Source organism: Hyla sarda, chromosome 2 (assembly GCF_029499605.1).
Source record: "Hyla sarda isolate aHylSar1 chromosome 2, aHylSar1.hap1, whole genome shotgun sequence".
In the NCBI taxonomy this organism is placed as follows: domain Eukaryota; kingdom Metazoa; phylum Chordata; class Amphibia; order Anura; family Hylidae; genus Hyla; species Hyla sarda.
In genome coordinates, this window is record NC_079190.1 from 204,783,954 (window position 1) to 204,803,911 (window position 19,958).

General features: G+C 40.9%; 1 protein-coding gene across 4 annotated transcripts in view; it reads right to left on the minus strand.

Moving 5' to 3' along the window:
• ARHGAP6 (Rho GTPase activating protein 6) overlaps positions 1-19,958 on the minus strand; it is a 582,024-nt gene that overhangs the window by 52,616 nt on the left and 509,450 nt on the right. For all 4 annotated transcript variants that reach the window (XM_056556160.1, XM_056556161.1, XM_056556163.1 and 1 more), the window contains exons 3-4: positions 8,206-8,277; positions 3,132-3,388 (exon numbers count right to left, since the gene is read on the minus strand). In XM_056556160.1, coding sequence (XP_056412135.1) covers positions 3,132-3,388; positions 8,206-8,277 — 329 coding nt within the window. The remainder of the gene's footprint in view (positions 1-3,131; positions 3,389-8,205; positions 8,278-19,958) is intronic.

Below are 19,958 nucleotides of genomic sequence, written 5' to 3' on the forward strand. Positions count from 1 at the left end.
TATTGGACAAATGGGTGGCACAGTAAGATAGTTTGGAAACAACCATTATTGACAGAAGATGTGACTAGCACCTATACCTGTACTGGCAATACCACTGGAAGGACCAGTGCACACAGGCATAATCAACACTCATATGCAATACTGCACAATGGGCCACAGGTAGCGCCTGGGTGTGTGTGTGTGTGTGTGTGTGGGGGGGGGGGGGGATTAATTATGCAGCCCTGACATTGACTTCAATGTCCTAAGTGCTGCCCTGTCTATACACAGTTAATGACTACATAAATATGCAGGTTACTTGGAAATCAGTGATATCTCTGCAAATAACCATTACCAATCTGCAAAAGCATATCAGAGAAATAACAAAACCAAAGACCTGGGTCACAGCATATGTAGAAATTGTGTTGATTACCATAGCTATCAATGATCCCATCTAAAAAATGAAATTGAAAAAAGCAAAACAAAAACAAAATTAGATGGATTTCTAGAGCCTGTTATTAAAAATGCGCAGAACATCTGACACTGTACTCTGGTTTCTGTCAAGTATGGTAGCAATTAAAAGCTGACAACTGCACTACCTCATCAAGTTCTATTATTTTATTGCTTCAATATGCACAGCAAACTGTAAAAGGAAGATAAACTCAAGTGATTTTGCTGAAAAATATTCTGGGAGAGATTTATCATTGCATTTAGAGTTTTTTTTTTGCTTACAGCGGGCACACAAAATGTCGCATGTGCGCCTAAACACTTTTTTTTGTCCGACTTTTGTGGGTAGACATAAAGTAGCAAACAGCCTTACCTGAGCAAATTTTAGTTCTCTCTTTACAGTGGTCCCAAATTTATGAAGTGGGAATTTCATGTAGGCAAAAAAAAAAAAAAAAAGTTGCACATTCCTTCAAAGAGTCGCAAGTCAAGGACAGGACAGACCTGGCTTACAAAACTGCCATTGGAGAGCACTTTTTAGAAGTCTCACAAAAAGTCCCGACTGAGACTTTTTGAACCGAAAAGTCTCAGAGAAGAGGAGGAATCATACAAGTGGTGTTCCGAAGTGATGCATTGTTTTTTGCTTATGTAAGCCAAATTTATCAACCCCCCTGTGATAGTATGATAAATACGTCGTACGGTTTGCAAAACCAATGCAAAAAATCATGATGTGTATTGTACTTTTCACTATGAAGGGACAATCTTCAGAGGCATTGTGCAGTTTTCCGTTTAATGTGATTTTATAGTTTTTTTTCAAAGGTTTAAACAAAAGGAACATTTATATTGCTTATATTATGCCATAAATTAGAAACAGTTTTATAGTGATAAAAGGGTCACAGTACTGAGTTTGGTATTATATCGCCAGGCTACTATTATTATGAGGCTTCCAACTATATAAAGCTGGCCATACTGTACATATTATACATATGCCTGGCCAGCTTTATATAAGCCAACCTTCTAACATGTCACCCCATCCCCTGTATCGCCCGTCATCAGCCACGGATCAAACATAGCTCCAGGCTGCTGATGTACGGGGGTGCAGCAGGAAAGATTGCGGGGGTCCCCAGTGGCGGGGGACATAAGATGTATAGGGGCGGAGTCCCCCTTTAACTTTGTTGTCTTACATAACTATTTCCAACCATTTGCCAACATATTAGCAGAATATAATGGAATTTATAACTGAATCTCTTTCATTCCAGCTTCTCTACTTTGCACAATGTATTCAGCACACTTTTTAATGTGTTTTTTTTTTTTGTTTTGTTTTTTGCTTTGTGAATTCCTGGAATGTGGAATGATATTTCAGAAAAGTTTTGCGACTTTTAAAAAGTCACAAACAAGAAGTACAACTACATACCCAAACACCACACCATGTTTTCAGAATACATCCTTTTTACTGAAGCGAGGCCCCTTTTTAGGCAGGGTGGAAAAAGTGTGTAAAGCACATAATAAATTAGGTTCACAGCACGTGACACAATATTTTTTGGTGCAAACTGTACCAGAATTCTGGTGCATTTTCAGTAGAAAAAATGCCCCAATGTTAACATTTAAACATCAAATAGAATGCATGAAGTATAATATGGGTATTAAAGGGGTACCAGAAAGAAGACCAATACTGGGGCTCAATACATCACACTGCAGATCAGCTTACTGCTGGCTGAGGATGGAATGTGTCGACCACCAGCAACCAGGAAAAAGACGCACTGTAGAACTGGAGCGGAGATACCAGGGCACCAGGAGAGCGGTGGCGGGTAAGTCAATGTTGTTGGTTTACATGCCAGCAGCCCAGGGATGATAGTTAAAAAAGTTATATGCTGGTGTACTCCTTTAAATGACTTGCATCACAGTTTAAAAAAGCTGTTGTCAGGTTGCTAGATAACTTTACAGTTGCTAAACTCCGAAGAAAAGAAAGGATCAAGTCTTGTTACCCAATGTTTGCCCACATACACATTCAGTTGTCAACAGATTCCATGTAAATCAGTGGGATCTGCCAAAACCAAAATATGGTGTGTATGGCAAACTTAATCCAAAGTATTTATGTCAGAATCTTGTGTAAGCATCTTGGTATTATATTTGAGAAAAGCAGAAAGAAACCCACTGCAATGCAAGTCCTGCCCCCACAATGCAAGTCTATGGGAGGGGGCATGACGGCCATCATGCCCCCTCCCATAGACTTGCATTGAGGGGGTGGGCATTGAGGGGGTGGTCCCTGTGGTCATCACACTACAAACTCGGAGCATCCAGCGCTGCAGAGAGTTCACAAAGGTGGGTGAGCAATGACAGATTGCGGGGGGTCCCCAGTGGCGGGACCCCGCGATCAAACATCTTATCCCCTATCCTTTGGATAGGGGATAAGATGTTTTAGGTCCGGAGTACCCTTTTTACGATGTTATTTCACAGATAGAAATCTGTTTCTAATATTTTATGAACTGACATTTTGTTACATTCTGCAGGCCTGCAACTTGTAACTTTTACTGATATGAAATCTCTCACAAAGGAAAAGGTAGAAGAGGCATACACATAGCAAAATGTAAGATTGAACATTTGGCTAACTCAATTTAGATATAAAAATGAATGAATAAATAATTTTGTCTTATTCCCACTGTGTCACATTAATAAAATACCGTAATCATATGACCAGACAGTCAACTCACCCTCCTCCGTGCCCGAGGGGCTGCCTCTGGTGTATTGGGAGATGTGGATTCATTTGGTGTTTCTGAAGTGGAGCTAAGAGATGAATTACTACTGGAAAGTTCTTTATTTTGTCTTCTAGATCCAAATGGCAGGATAGATGTAACAAAATCAGAGACCTCCTTCTGCTCATCTTTTTGCGAATCTTGCTTTAGTTTATGAGCCCTGTCATTGGCAATAACTTGTGATAATGGCATTCCAAATGCCTGCGGTAAGAATTCTACAATAAAAAAATAATAGATATTATGATGCTTGATATAATTTACACTACTAAATGTCTAATAGCTGTTCACAAACTAAAATCTTTAATCATATATTATTATATCAATCCCAATATGAATATCTTTAGTACTATCATAAAACTGCACAGTAGAGAATATTCCGTAGTGATAGTAGAAATAAACATCTGATTGAAAAAGTACATGTTAGTGGGTGTTACTGTTAGTGAGGTAACTATGTTTCTTAGCCCCAGCATATTGCACAGCAAGAATCACAGACCATCATCTCTTGCATCGGCCCTTTTCCCAAAGGGGTCCACATCCTATTTCAGACACTAAAACACTTGGGCCAGCCAGTTTGTTTTGCAGTGTGGGAGCAAATATGTTAAGAAATTGTGCACAGACTTTGAGAGAGAATACAAACTCCGTGGAGATAAAGTTTGAACTTAGGTCCTCGATGCTAACTCCAGGGCTCTGCTCTATAATACCCTCCATGCTGCTGCTACTTCTTAGAGTATATATGGAGACAAGGAGTATGAGATTCCCTCCTGTGTGTGTGTGTGTGTACATGGGAGACATTATAGAGGTTGGGTTATACCCACCAGCTCAGGGAAAAATGAAAGATGGAGTCCGCAAGACAGAAATCTTGTGAAGTTATATAATGACACAGGATATCTTATCCTGAAAAGTTACCTAAAACAAGGTATGCTTTCAAATTATTTTCCATGTAACAAACAGAACATTTTTACACAGGCTGGATCATTCTACCACCACCCAGAAGGCACCTTTCAAGTCCTTTTACCTGGGCAGATTATTGATCAGGTTCATATAATATTGCAAGTTGATTGGATCTCTTTAAAGGTAACCTGTCATCATGAAAATGCTATGAAATCTCTCAGAGAAGAAAAATCTGAAAAGATTAATATATATTTGTGGGAAAAGATTCAGAATAACTTGTAACTTATTTATTTAAATCCCTGCACTTTCTATTCTTAGGAGTCCAGAGGGCACTGTCACTCAATGATATGACCACCCACTGGACTCCTAAGTATGAAAAGATCAGAGATTTCAGTCAACAAGTTAGTAGTTGTACTTAATCTTTTCCCACAAAGATATACATCAATCTGCTCATCTCGCCCTGTTTTATAACACGATGCCAGTAGATTAGATAGCATTTTCCTGGTGACAGGTACCCTTTAAAAGAAGCCTTTACTCAGGTCAGTTGGCAACAACTGCATGAATGATTGTTCTGCCATTTTTGTTTGCAAACCATCCCCTGTTTACATACGGATGTGCTGGTTTTTGCAGCTACATAAAAGTTGCATTCAGCCAATGAATGAATGTTTGTTTATTTGTTGGCTGATTGTAGGCCTTTTTTTTCATGGGGCAATAACTGAGAATAGTTTGGTCAGCTGATTATTGGCTTGTGTAGAGCTTGTAAGAGCAGAGTCATGATCAGCTTTGTCCTACCTATCTGGGTGCATGTAAAATAGAGTTTAGAGTGTGCAAAATTGACCTTAAAGGGGTACTCTGTCCTAGACATCAAATCCCCTATCCAAAGAATAGGAAATAAGATGTCTGATTGCTGGGGTCCCGCTGCTGGGAACGGGATTGAGGGGGCGGACCGTGACATCATGAGGGGGTGGATCCGTGACATCACGATACTCCAGCCCCTGTGTCAGGAGTCATCACGCACGGAGCAAACTTAGCTCCATGCAGTGATGACTAGGGGGGCTGCAGGAGAGATTGCGGGGTTCCTCAGCAGCGGGACCCCCGTGATCAGACATCTTATCCCCTTTCATTTGGATAGGGGATAAGATGTCTAGGGTGGAGTACCACTTTAACCTATGCCAAAGCTAAGTCTTCCAATTTTGCCCAAAACTTCAAAGTATTTATCGCTGATGAAAATAGATAATTCTTGTAATGACCGGGAGCTAATTAAATCAGGCTTTTACATTTTTATGCCGGTCACAGGACTTAAAAAACAGAGAGATTTATGTAACGTCCAGACAAAGTAACTTGCATGGTATAATAACATATTATTGTTTACCAATGAATGAGAAGTCAAAGGCAACAGTATAATCTCCACCCACACAGGCTGCAGTATCAGAAGCAATATCAGACAGCTGCCCTAATTGACGTCTACAATATGTCTGATGGTACAAACTATGAAGTCTGTGGTTAGGTCAAATATGTTTGCACATGGTATCATGAGATGAAATATATATATATATATATATATATATATATATATATATATATATATACATATATATTGTTTTTTTAATTTATTAATTTATTTATTTATTATTTTGTCTTTTTTTTGCTGTCACAAAATATATTTTGTATATTTATGCTACATTTATTTGCTTATGTAGCATCAGCATATTCCAATGCAATGTACAGAAATTTTCATCATTTAGTATACTGTTGACACATTTATTATGAGATATGAACTGCACATAATTCTATGTTGCTTTCCTCATGAAACACTACACTAATGCAGATCAATGACTGTCACATAAAGCTAGTCAATGTTAGTTAAGTACCTTTTTAATATGCAAATTAAGTATCTGAAAATAATACCTATGAAATGATTATTTTGAGAAACATAGAGTATGTTCACCAATGAACACAAATTTAGTGTTTGCACATAAGAGTCAATGACATACAAAGTTGAATCCAAATCCACAATCGTACCACCAAGGAGGATAATGGAGTGCTGCCCACGACTTCTTGAATAATAATATTTATTTTAAAGGATTATAAAAACGTACAACGCGTTTCGAAGCTGGATCGGCTTCTTTCTGGATTTGGATTTTACGGAACACGCAGCCTAGTGTGTCTGAGGAGGCAGCTGCAGCCTTGTATTCATGCCCTTGTACGAGTTGTGCCGGCATTAGCACAGTTCACAGCACAGCACATGAGTCAGTTCTTGGCTTACTTTTTCAATTTGCTATTATCTTTTGGAGGATATAACACAAGGAAGCGCCTCTTGTTCTTTTATTGCAGAAAAAGGTTGAATATCTTACTAAATACATAACACTACTACTGTACTGAGTTACATTTACAATTCTGCAGACTCCGGAGCAAAAATTTCCCAGCATTTCTTGCTGACTTAATGACAGTATAGAAGTTGCTGTCCTACGTTTTGCACTCTCCCACTGTAGAGAAATTATTGGCTATGCTTTTCTATGTATTAGTGTCTATTGACAAGCTTTTACCTGAACAATTCTACAGTGTATATAAAAACAGAAAATTTATGTTTAGAGATGACTATATGCACAGCTGGTTGGTCAGAAGTGAGCAGAGGAAAACATGGACATGTCCACGGCCGTGACAATCAGCACTTCGGTCCCTTCTATCTCATGATCGGTTGGGGTCACAACACTGGGAAGATGCACATCCTACTGGCATGCCATCCCTTTATGAAATTGAGACACTGTATCTCTTTAAGGCCACAGTGTGTTTTATTGTTTCTACAATTGCTAAATAAAAGTGTAATAATTGTGTTTTCTTTATATAAGCATCACAAACAGCAAAGATAAGTTCTAAACACAAAAAACTACATTTAATATGAAATATGCCACATCTACAAAGGGCTTCCAGTGAAACTCCCCTGAACAATTCTGTGCAGTGTTGCAGAACATTGAACAGATAATCATAAAATGACATAATAAAGGGTTATTAAAAAGTAGAAAATATATATTTGAAATCATGAAAGTTACTGGAGCAAAAAAAAAGAAACGGAAAAAAGAAAGAAATTCCAAGAAAAAGAAAGCTCTTAAGAATAGCTGAAATTTTGGAAAAGTCTACATTTTATATTTATTCCTAAAACCGAAATTTATAAATAATTAATCTACTGCAGAGACACTGTTGTATTGAGTATAAATGTCTATTGTAACTAACAGAATCCTTTGCACTAAGAGTAGACATAGTTTTTTGATAAAAAAAAAAATACATAAAAATCAACAAATTATTAGGTTTGGTAGGGGAAGGGAACAATTTGGCAGAGTAGCATAGGTAAAAAGAAAGCTCAAATTATAGGGGTCAAAGTAAATTCCTAGATACACTTAAAGGGTACTCCGGCCCTAAGACGATGTTTGCTCCAGAGGCTGATTATAGCGGGGTGCTGCATGAAAGATTGCGGGGGTCCCCAGCGACAGGACCTCCGCGATCAGGCATCTTATCCCCTATCCTTTGGATAGGGGATAAGATGTCTTAGGGCCGACGTACCCCTTTAATTTCTGTGGTGCTCAGTGGGATATATATCAACCACTAAAATGAGTCATGCATAAAAGAAATTGATACTTCGGGTAGTAAGAGTGTATAATGTATCTGCCACTGTACTGTATCTCATGGCTATGGTGAATGAAAAATCATTCCCCAATGTCCGCCTTAGTGATTGGTTAGAGAATTTTAAGGGGGTGATACTGCTCCTTTAAATAATTTCCTTCAATCTGTGTAGGGTTTTTCACTTTTAGGCTGTGTTCACACTACAGAATCTTCTGACTGGAGAGTCTGAGAGCTATTCCTAGAGCTGAATCAGTCAGCGCTAGGACAGTGCAGACATTGCTGGCCTCCATAGACGGCAATGTATTACGCACATTATTCTGTGAGAAGAATCAACAAGTTCATTCTTTTGGTGAATGAAATTCTGCCGCTGAAATTCTGTAGTGTGCACTGCGCAGCAGAATCCCATTGACTGCATTAGGACTCCATTGCAGCAAGTGGAATTCAACACAGAAATTCTGTAGTGTGAACCTAAATCTAATCGGTAGATAGAAACTTGATAAATGTGGGGCATTGTGCTTCTTACCTTTATCTTTGTTCTTCTCCTTCCCCAGTGAATCCAGTTTCTTTCGTAAAGACTTTTTTCTCTTTTGCCCATCTAAAAAAATAAAACAATCTATAATTAAGATAACAATAATAAAGCAGTTTAATGCAAATTAGAATCTAATGTGTTACTGCTAGTGAAGAACATTCACAATTGTGTAAGATTCTAGGATATTCATTATTAAGAGAAGATAATAACAGTATACAATCCCTCAGGATTTAAGAACAGCATTCAAGTTTAAGACAATATCATAGTCAATATTAGAGATGAGCAAATTTTTGAAAAAGTTGATTCAGCCAATTCCCAAAAATATGGTTCAGTCTTAAATTTTTTGTGGTGAATCTCTATTAAAAACGGCTATTTTTGGCCTACAGAGAGCCTCAATAGGAGTGTAGAACACGCCTAGGGTGTGTGCTGGGTTAGTGTATTGAGCATGACATGCAGATTAGAGATGTCGCTATTAGAATCCCTGTCATCGAGCGGCAAAATGACAGAACCTAGAGGTGGCATCTGTATGAGGAGACCCTATAATGGCTGAATGACACAGCGTGGAGATGGCGGCAGCATGAGGACACCATATAGTGGCTGAATGACACAGCATGGAGGTGGCGGCAGCATGAGACAATATAGTGGCTGAATAAAACAGCGTGGAGGTGGGAGCAGCATGAGGAGACCATAAAGTGGCTGAATGACACAGCGTGGACGTGGCGGCAGCATGAGGAGATCATATAGTGGCTAAATAAAACAGCATGGAGGTGCCGGAAGCATGAGGAGACCATATAGTGGCTGAATGACCAAGCCTGGAGGTGGCAACAGCCTGACGAGACCATAGGGCCTCACAATTGAAAAGATTAAAGATATTTTGTAACATTTAAATTGAAGATTTCAAATGGATGAACCTAAAAAGTTTTATTTAATGTGCCAGCAGCATGAGGAGACCACATGGGGGTACAGTGACACAGCTTGGAAGTGGCAGAAGCATGAGGAAACCATATAGTGACTGAATGACACAGCCTGAAGTTGGTGGCAGCAAGAGAAGACCATATAGTGGCTGAATGACACAGCCTGGAGGTGGTGGAAGCTTGAGTCGACCATATAGTGGCTGATTAGCACAGCCTGGAGTTGGCGGCAGCAAAAGGAGACCATATAATAGCTGAATGACATAGCCTGGAGGTGGCGGAATCATGAGGAGACCATACAGTGGCTGAATGGCACAGCCTGCAGTTGGCGGCAGCAAAAGGAGATCATGTAGTGGCTGAATGACACAGCCTGGAGTTGATGGCAGCATGAAGAGACCATATAGTGGCTAAATGAAACAGCCTGGAGGTGGCGGAAGCATAAATAGACCATATAGTGGCAGAATGGCACAGCCTGGAGTTGGCGGCAGCCAGAGTAGACCATATAGTGGCTGAATAACACAGACTGTAGTTGGCGGCAGAATGAGGAAACCATATAGTGGCTGAAGGACACAGTCTGGAGTTGTCGGCAGTAAGTGGATACCATATAGTGGCTGAATGACACAGCCTGTAGTAGGCGGCAGCATGAGGAGACCATATAGTGGCTGAATGACACAGCCTGTAGTTGGCGGCAGCATGAGGAGACCATATAGTGGCTGAATTACACAGCCTGGAGCTGTCATCAGCATGATGAGAACAAATGGTGGCAATATGAGATAGCCTGGAGCTGGCAGCAGCATGAGAAGAACATATTGAGGCAGAATGAGACAGCCTGGAGCTGGCATCAGCATGAGAACATATGGTGGCAGTATGAGACAGCCTGGAGGTGGCATCAGCATGAAGAGAACATATGGTGGCAGTATGAGACAGCCTGGAGTGGGCATCACCATGAGGAGAACATATGGTGGCAGAATGAGACAGGCTGGAGCTGTCATCAGCACATATGGTGACGAAGGTGGGTGAAAAAAGGAGAACTTGGCATCAGATGTGTGGCATCAGGCAGGTGGCAGGATCAGAATAATAGCTGAGGCAGATAAGCAGAAGAGAACGGTCTCTTTTGTAAAAGTGTTAGTGTGCACAAGTAAGTATTGAGGATATGCATTACTTAAAACCTAACTTTTAATAATATACTTAGGATAAAATATATGTACCTAATTTTTTTTTTATCAAACAAAAGGAAAGGTGTTCAAAAAACACCAAAACCACCAAGTATTGATGTGATGCAAAGACCTCTAAAAGGTGGAAGGTAACAACGTATGGTTCATTGTAACTGGTGGGGGTAAAAACTTCCCCTGTAAGGCCCTACTCTCGCATTATTAATTCCCTTCTTGGCAAGTGTTACTTGGCCCCACACAGGAACCTCTCCCTATTTCCACTTACAAACACTGCTATTTCCCAGGGAGAGGTTCCTGTATGGGGATGCCCTTTTTAAGACGAGTAACACTTTCCTCGAAAAGGTGGAAGGGAACAACGTATTGTCCATTGTAGCAGGTGGAGGCAGAAGCGGCGTGACCTGTCCAAGTTGCTGTTGTGGCGGTGCAGGAACCACATTCAGCCAGTGGGCTGTAAAGGACATGTATTGTCCCTGACCATAGTTACAGCTCCACACGTCGGCGCTGCTGTGCACTTTGGTACACACCGACAGGCTCAAGGACTGGCCCACCTTCTGCTCCACAAAATTGTGCAGGGCTGGTACTGCCTTTTTCGCAAATAAATGATGACTTGGGACTCTCCACATCAGCTCGGCACAAGCCATAAGTTCTCTGAAAGGTGCACAGTCCACCACTTAAAAGGGGAGGGACTGCAGCACCAGCAACTTGGACAGAAGCACATTCAGCTTCTGCGCCGTCGGATGAATGGGCGCATACTGTTGTCTCTTGGACTTGGCTTCATCGATGGATTGCTGGTGGAATGACTGACTCAAAGTTGGAGGAGCAGGAGCATCTGGAGCGACATAAGATGGGTATGACACACAGCTCCCTTCAGCTGAGGTGGTGGAGCCTTGGCTGGCTGAAACAAGGAGCAGCGTGCCACTGGGTGATGCAGCAGGCTGGACCACCACATCGGAGCTACAGTTCTCCCAGCCCGCTTTATGGCGGCGCTGCATATGTTGACGCAGGGCCGTGGTGCCAACATTGGGACCCTGGCCACGCTTCACCTTCCACCTTGGGGCCATGTTAACCTCCTCCGGATGCTTGATGAAAAACTGCCACACCGCCGAGAAGCTGATTTTCCCACCAACAGTCCGCACTGATTGACTTCTACTGCCACTGACTTCAGGAACCCCTGTTCCACTACCTCCCGGGAAGGTAGGCTGCCACAAAGCAAGTGGTCTACCCCGAGACTTTTGTACTTTTGGCTGGCCTTTCACAGTAACTAGGCCCGACTTTACCAGAAACAAAATGATACACCACTTATGTCCGCACAGGTTACATTTAATAGAGGACAATATGCTCCGCTACTCAACCAGTATTAGGCTGGGTTCACACCACGTTTTGTTAAATACGGTTCCCGTATACGGCTGGGAGGAGGGGGGTGGGGCTTAATCGCGGCGCCCGCACCCAGCCGTATTCGGGAACCGTATTTAATGTATGTCTATGAGCCGACCGGAGTGAACCGCAGCCTCCGGTCGGCTTCGTTTTTGGCCGTATGCGGTTTCCCTACTGCGATTAAGCCCTGCCCCCCCTCCTCCCAGCCGTATACGGGAAGCGTATTTAACAAAACGTGGTGTGAACCCAGCCTTAGGCACTAATAGCAGGTGATTATGGCTTTTGTGCTCTGCTCACCCTAACTGGCTGGCTACTATTAGCTTTTCAGTTGTTGTACACACCAGTGCTGCAGCACACAGTTGCTGTGTACTACACCCAAAATTGCACTTTCTCTCCCAATCTCTCTCCTTTCCCTTTCAGTGCTTCTAGGCTAGATTTGGGCTTGAGGTGAAACGCTGCTGTAATACATCCACAACTGCACCTTCTCTCTCAATCTCACTCCCTTCCCTATCAGTGCTTCTAGGCTGGATCTGGGCTTGAGGTGAATCGCTGCTGTCAAAGGGGTGGCTGGCTGCTGATAAGCTGCATGCTGCATGTGATTCAGGATCATCCCGTCTACCCTTATTCCCGCCTTCCCAGCATTCCTTGCCCCATGTCCTGACATGTGGAGCCGCCATCTTAGATGCCCTGGAGCTTGGACCGCACTAAATGGAGTTTAATTAAGTGATTAGTGCCGTCGAATCGCGGCGATATTCGCATTCATTGCAAAGCAAATTTTTCATGAAATTCGTAACAAATTGGGATTCGTCAGATTTGTTTAGCTCATCCCTAGTCAATATAGCACCTGTACTTCTACAGCCAAGGCGAGAATCTTGTGTCTCTGGATACATTATTAAAATGCTATTTTTTTTTATTAGCATGCATTACCATTATACCATAGCTGTTTTACCAGGTTGAGCCCACCTGCCCTGCAACATTGCCTACTCATGAATAAGGAGCTGTCACCACTGGCAGTGACATGACCAAAAGGATGCTCTGTAATCTTGCGCTTCTGCCAAAACTCGCCACAGCATGCCTGAATAGTTACTGTCCAGGCGCAATAATACAGAGTTGCCTTTAGGTAATGTCACTGCAGAGTGGCGGTGCTACATAATTTTTAGTTGGTTTTGTTACTGGAGTGAGTGGACTTGTCAGAGCACCTATGGGAAAAGTAATACCCCCAGTGCAACAAATGACCTAATTTGCATGTGAATAAAACAGCTTTTTCTAGGAAAATAGCATAGCAGAGAGACATATTAGAGGTATCACCATGATCACAGTAATGTGCCCTATTAGCCTATACCAGCAGGTTAACATGGTTTAGTCTGCTGATAGATTCCCTATAAGGTTAACAGATGTGAGAAAAGGGCAGAAGAAAAACAAAGGGTAATCTGCTTACACAAATACACAGCCTGTGTCTGAAAAACAGACATAATGGAAACCAGTGGCTTGAAATGGTGTATGATCTATGGGCAGCAAGTAAAAAAGCAAGGAGAGCAGGACAGACTGATAGTGTTGTGGGGGAAAAATTCTGTATAACTTGTATTTTAATAATTTAATTGCTGCTAATTCAGATTGTAAATGGAATATGTCAGTTCTATGTGCCTAACTGAATTGCAGACATCATTGGATAGCTGTAAGGGTATAAAAGCAAACTGTACCTTTCCTGTAGTGGATGGTGATTGCCAAACATATAAAATAAACTTTTTTTCCCTCAGCCAAGTGTCAAGGAGACGGAGCCAAGCTGCTCAAGTGCCTCAACCTGACACACTTCCTTATCTTCACTTCCTAGCCCCTCCTTGTTGCTGTACAGAGCTCTTACATCACTTGAGGAGGGACTGGGAGGTGACAGATGAGGCAAGCCAGGCTGTGGCACTTCAGCATCTTGGCTACACCTCCTAGGCATCTGGCTGAGAAATAAAAAGGTGATTTGATATTTCTGGCAACCACCATCAGCTCCAGGAAAGATATATAGCTATTATACCTGAACAGCGATTCAATGATGTCTATGTCTGCAACTCTATTAAGCAAGTAGAACTTTATTCAGCATAAAATTGACAAACTCCTTTTAAGAGTCCAGTGGGGTGGTCTTACTCAATAACTATATTCTCTATTAGGACCACCCACTTGACTGCAAAACCCAGAGGGAGCAGAGATTGGAGTCCTTCTTTATAACATTTTGCCCACAGATGTAACAGCATGCTCATTGTGACTCATAGCTCATAACCTGCCTAAAACTGCTATTTTCAGTACTTAGCTTAAATACGAAGAACACTGCTATGAAGCAGAAGCTGCTGTTCTGACCTGTAAAATTCTGTGCATACACACATAAGCCTTAATAATTGGGTGGAGATGCATTTCATACCTGGCACACATCACCTAATTTGGCAATACATGGGGTGAACTTCTAGGCACAGCTATGTGTATTGAGCTCCCTGAAGAAGTCAGATCTGCAGATAAGTACTTTGTAAACATAAATGGAATTTTGCCTACAAAAAGCAAAAGAGCTCCATAAGACTCTATATTTATTCTTACTCTGTAAAGTTATGAAATGTATTCTGCAATATGATATGTGCTAGTCATGTAAATGACATGTCAACCCAATGGAATCAAACAACATAACCTCCCTTTTTAAAGGCCCACTGTACTATAATTATTTGCCGACAGCATATCATAAGCTGTAGTGCACTCCAGGTTATACCCAAAGAATGTAGTGACCATGTAAATGTGCAATACAAAAACACTATAACATTTCTCTAGAGACCACAGTAGGAACTCCCTAAGGAAAGCAAGACTGACTAGGAAAAATAGAGTTTATGAGCAACACATGTAGCTACCTCTCCTGGAGAAAGCATCTGCCAAATCCACAGATAATGCCCTCGGGGCCTGTCTAGAAATCATCATTCGTACATGTGGGGTCTATAAAGCAAGACTTGCAAAAACAGCAATAACACCTACATATTATCAAGTTGCAAGGTCTTGTAGTGTAAGGACACAGGTATACTTTTTAATAGCTTTTCATAGATCAATAAAACATGTACTGCAGTGGAAAGGTTTTTAGGCTAATGCACTCTGTGAATCCTCCGATGTCCTTCAAAGCTGCACTGCCAGAGTTTCCAACCCTTAGATTTGATCTATACGTTGAATTATCTCTTCAAAGGTACCGAATTCAAAGCTTCTTGAAAAATGAAGAGAAAAAAAAATTTACAGATTTTTTTTATAGTACCTTTTCATATAGTTCACAACCATTGGGCCACCGGTTGTTTGCAGTTTACTATAAAGCATATATATATTGTATAATTTATATCTGTACATGGCACATGTTTTCATGTTACTTGATAAATGATGTGCTAATAATGGAAGACAGCCTGAGAAACCATAGAAAACTACTGTTTGTATAATACGGTATGTCATAGGCTAGCGCATGATGGATATCTGCTACTATGTATAAAACTGTATTCATTTCAATTCTCTTATTTAACATGACTGCAGTCATTTTATTTTTATCTATTATTATAAGTAAAGGTTCACATCTGCTATGTGCATTCAATAGGAGGAATCCCCGGGAATACATTGTTGTCTATGGGATCGGAAATGTCCGCGCAGTCCTAGCCTTTGACCCTTCGGTCCCACGAGGAATCTCCTGCCACCAGTAGTAATGGAAACCCAATTTCTTTGCACTAACCATATGCAGATAAAAAATGTTGGGACAAATGATTCTGTCAGGACAGGAAAAAGGACCTAAACTCCACCCGCAACCCCTGTCCCTACCTACTTGGATGCTCCACCCTAAATAGTGGCCCCCAACTTGCCAAAGGTCCCTTCCTACCTAAGTGCCGGGAAAGGAACAATAGGGATGATAAAGGAATCACAGTCTCCAAAAAAAAAAAGAAACACGCAAAACAGCGCACACCCGTAAATATCAAAATGTTCTCTTTATTAATACATGAATCAAAAAGGACAGGCAAGATTATTAAAAACATTTAAAACAGGTCTAAAGCAGCCAAAGCACAAACAGGGTGAGCCCCCTCAACAAGGGAACCCCACCCAGGGCACCTGCCTATTACAGTACATCAATATCGTCACTATGATATACATATAAGCTACCACATAACACTATATTCATCTCAACAGCCCATATACAACCTGTATTCTCATGTAGCAAGGTAATGATGAAATGACACAGGACGGTTAATGGAGGAGTTACCAGGCAAGTGCCCCCCTAAAGACCCCACGCGCTCCGTTGCCCGTCGGCAACTTCCTCAGGGGTGTTGTGCTTCTATTTCCTTGCATCTGTCTTATATATACTACATAATCAACTTAATTACAAAGGTCTGTTTGACCAGAAGGAGATACCTGTGAGTCTCTATGGCTTCATGTCCGAACGCTGCCGCTCGATTCTACTTCCGGGTCTCCTTCTCGAGCGCTGTCGCTCGCTTATACTTCCGGATCACATCCGTAGCTCCATACACCATCCACGCATGCGCACTCCATACTGCAGACTTCCGGATCACATCCGTAGCTCCATACACCATCCACGCAGTCCCTCAATAATACATTTCCATAAGCCGATCTTGAATTATTCACATGGACATAAAAATGCATAAAGAACTTTATAGATAAATTTAAGATCATTATCTTAAGTTATTAGGAAAAATATAAACTAGATAGCATACTGTATAAACTTCGGACATAAAGCCATAGAGACTCACAGGTATCTCCTTCTGGTCAAACAGACCTTTGTAATTAAGTTGAATATGTAGTATATATAAGACAGAGGCAAGGAAATAGAAGCACAACACCCCTGAGGAAGTTGCCGACGGGCAATGGAACGCGTGGGGTCTTTAGGGGGGCACTTGCCTGGTAACTCCTCCATTAACCGTCCTGTGTCATTTCATCATTACCTTGCTACATGAGAATACAGGTTGTATATGGGCTGTTGAGATGAATATAGTGTTATGTGGTAGCTTATATGTATATCATAGTGACGATATTGATGTACTGTAATAGGCAGGTGCCCTGGGTGGGGTTCCCTTGTTGAGGGGGCTCACTCTGTTTGTGCTTTGGCTGCTTTAGGCCTGTTTTAAATGTTTTTAATAATCTTGTCTGTCCTTTTTGATTCATGTATTAATAAAGAGAACATTTTGATATTTACGGGTGTGCGCTGTTTTGCGTGTTTCTTTTTCTTTTTGTATACTGTATTACATTTGATACGTATAGCAGCACCCCTTTTCTAATTGATGTCGCTGAGCCCGCTCATATTGTAGTGGTTAAAGGAATCACAGTCAACTAAACAGGGTCAGTACCAGGATATCATGGTCCAATTTAGCAAGTAATGAAATGGTAAAAGCCGGTCCAAAGGTCAGAGTCCAGGAAAATATGTATAGGTCTCAATCACTAGGCAATGGGTTAACCCAGGTCACAAACAAGATATCTGAAGTACATCAATATCCACAGGTATTATAGAACACATGAAAGGCAAGGTATTCTGTGACCTGTAGCTTTCTGTTTACATCTGGTGCTGTCTGGCGGGTTGGTTCCCAAACTATATCTGGACGATACCAATCCAGTCCATAGCAGTCCAGGTTTCTCGTTTACAACACTACTGGAAACAAAGGGGGCAGTGTGCCCTCACACAACCACTGCTCCCAACACCTTCTCACAGCATGGTCAGAACAGCCTAGATGGTGGGCAATTCGCCAAAATGACCATCCTGTTTTTCTTAGTCCAATGATGTGCCACCTTTTCAAAGTCTGTCATCTTGGCAAAATGCTTTTGAGTGTGTCATAGATGTTTGTCTCGTAGGCAATGATCTCTCACATTACCCCAAAGTAGCCTGTAAGAGCATTTGTATAGCAGGGGAAGCACTTTTACACCCTCTTGTGGCAATACCCATTACCTAATCTGAACACACCTGTAATCATTTTCATGCTGAAAACTATATTACACTGCTCACTGTGACAGGTTCCCTTTAACAATGCATTTGTGTAACTCATGCGAGTACTTTACACTAGTCATGCCATGCACGCATGCATCTAGATACCTGTGGCTCCAAATCCAATACATTGACTCTTTTCCTGACATCTTAACTGCACCCAGTTGTTGGCTCTTAACACCATTTTCATATTTTTCATTCACACATACTGGAATCTAATGTTGAGCCCCTGCCAGGGTTATACCGGTTAAACATTCCTATTTTATACATTCCCACAGACTATCCATCAATAAAATTCCTTTTATCTTGAAAGCTATTTATGTGAGACAACATTTTAAAATATAGCCTGATAGTTTACACCTGTTCCTTATATTCCACATAATATATATCATATGAAAGCTCTAGCATGACTGTAGTACTTTGATTAAAGAAGAACTCAAAATGTATAAATTTTTTTTTTGCTTATATTGAGCAGTGTAGGCTATTATTAGCCTGCAAATGTGTATGCCTTGCACTTACCTATTTTAGTTCATGTGACAGGCGTAGTATTGGCTATATATTTTGAATGTAAATCCATCATTAGTATGGTTCTGTAATGCTGCTTACATTTCCCATGAATCCTATGGCTTTGCCTGGGGCATTTAAATGCTGTACCTACTCATCTCATTAGGCTGCTAGTGCTGGAGGTCACCCAGGTAAATGCAATAGACTCATAAGTGGGCCCAGTTCACATCATATGCCATTTTGATGTATTTTCTTATTTGAATTGTGTTTTTTTTAGAGAAAAATTGTCATGAGGCAAAAGTCAAGTGTTTACTGAAGTATTTAAAGGGGTACTCCAGTGGAATTTTTTTTTTTTTTTTTATCAACTGGTGCCAGAAAGTTAAACAGATTTATAAATTACTTCTATTAAAAAATCTTAATCCTTCCATTACTTATTAGCTGCTGAATACTACAGAGGAAATTATTTTCTTTTTGGAACACAGAGCTCTCTGCTGACATCACGAGCACAGTGCTCTCTGCTGACATCTCTGTCCATTTTAAGAACTGTCCACTGTGCACTTGATTCAGCAGAGAGCTCTGTGTTCCAAAAAGAAAATAATTTCCTCTGTAGTATTCAGCAGCTAATAAGTAATGGAAGGATTAAGATTTTTTTTATAGAAGTAATTTACAAATCTGTTTAACTTTCTGGCACCAGTTGATTAAAAAAAAAAAAAAAAATTGTCCACTGGAGTTCCCCTTTAAACTGTGTTTGCATGTTAATTTTTTTCTGCATTTAGGCTGTTTTTGCTGTGATTTTATAAAATGTGTCACAATTTGGGGAAATTCACAGTAAAAAGCATGCAACAGAATATGCAATGTGTGCAAGCTACTATATATCCTGATCCCTAGAAATAGTAGATGGAGTTGGTAGAGGTGGGAAGGGATTTGGTAGGTGATGATGTCATTCTGTATCTCACATGGAGTCAGCTGACCCAGGACTGACATCCTGCTCTAACACAAATAAGCACTAGAAGGTTTGGAGAATTAGACTGGTGATCACATAACCAAGTTAGAATAATAAAATGTATAGATTCAGGTACGCTGGAATAAAACCAATAGCACTGTAGCACACTTGATAGTAAGGCTATGTTCACATGGGCAATGTCTGTACTGAACATTTTCATGTGGACAATGCCGAGACAGCAGAAAATGCCGGCGATAGAGCCGCTCATAAAAGCACTGCTCCGTGCAGACTCTGCAGAAAGAATAGACACGTCTATTCTTTCTGGGGACTCCAGAATCGGGATTTCCACCGTGTACACAGTGCAGCAGAGTCCCATTGCTGATGTGGAATCTCCATGCGGAATTTCCATCCTGTGAACATACCCAAAGTTAGTGCATTATATGGTTTAATGAAGTGCATATTCCATCTAGGCAAGGCTGGGTGAGATATAGGTAATCTAGGAAAGAGTTAAATCTCTGACAAAATTTAACTTGCTATATCTTTAGTGAAATGTGAATTAACTAACTATATGAAAGCCAAGTCAGTATTTACAATACAAAACAAAGTTTACTTTGTACTCAAGTCGTTGCTACTACCATGGAAGACAACCATTTAATGAAGATAACTATCACTTCTATCTAGAACACAGTGTTCAGATTATTCATTTTCTGAACAGTCCTGTTAGCCACTGATACAACAAAGGTAGAAATAAATATAATTATTAACCTACTGAAATTAATATCAGCACAGGCCCATGTAAAGGGCTATGTTAGGGTTTTTTTTTTACGCAATGAGCTGTTGTTTTTAACAGTAGCGCTTTTGTGTAGTTC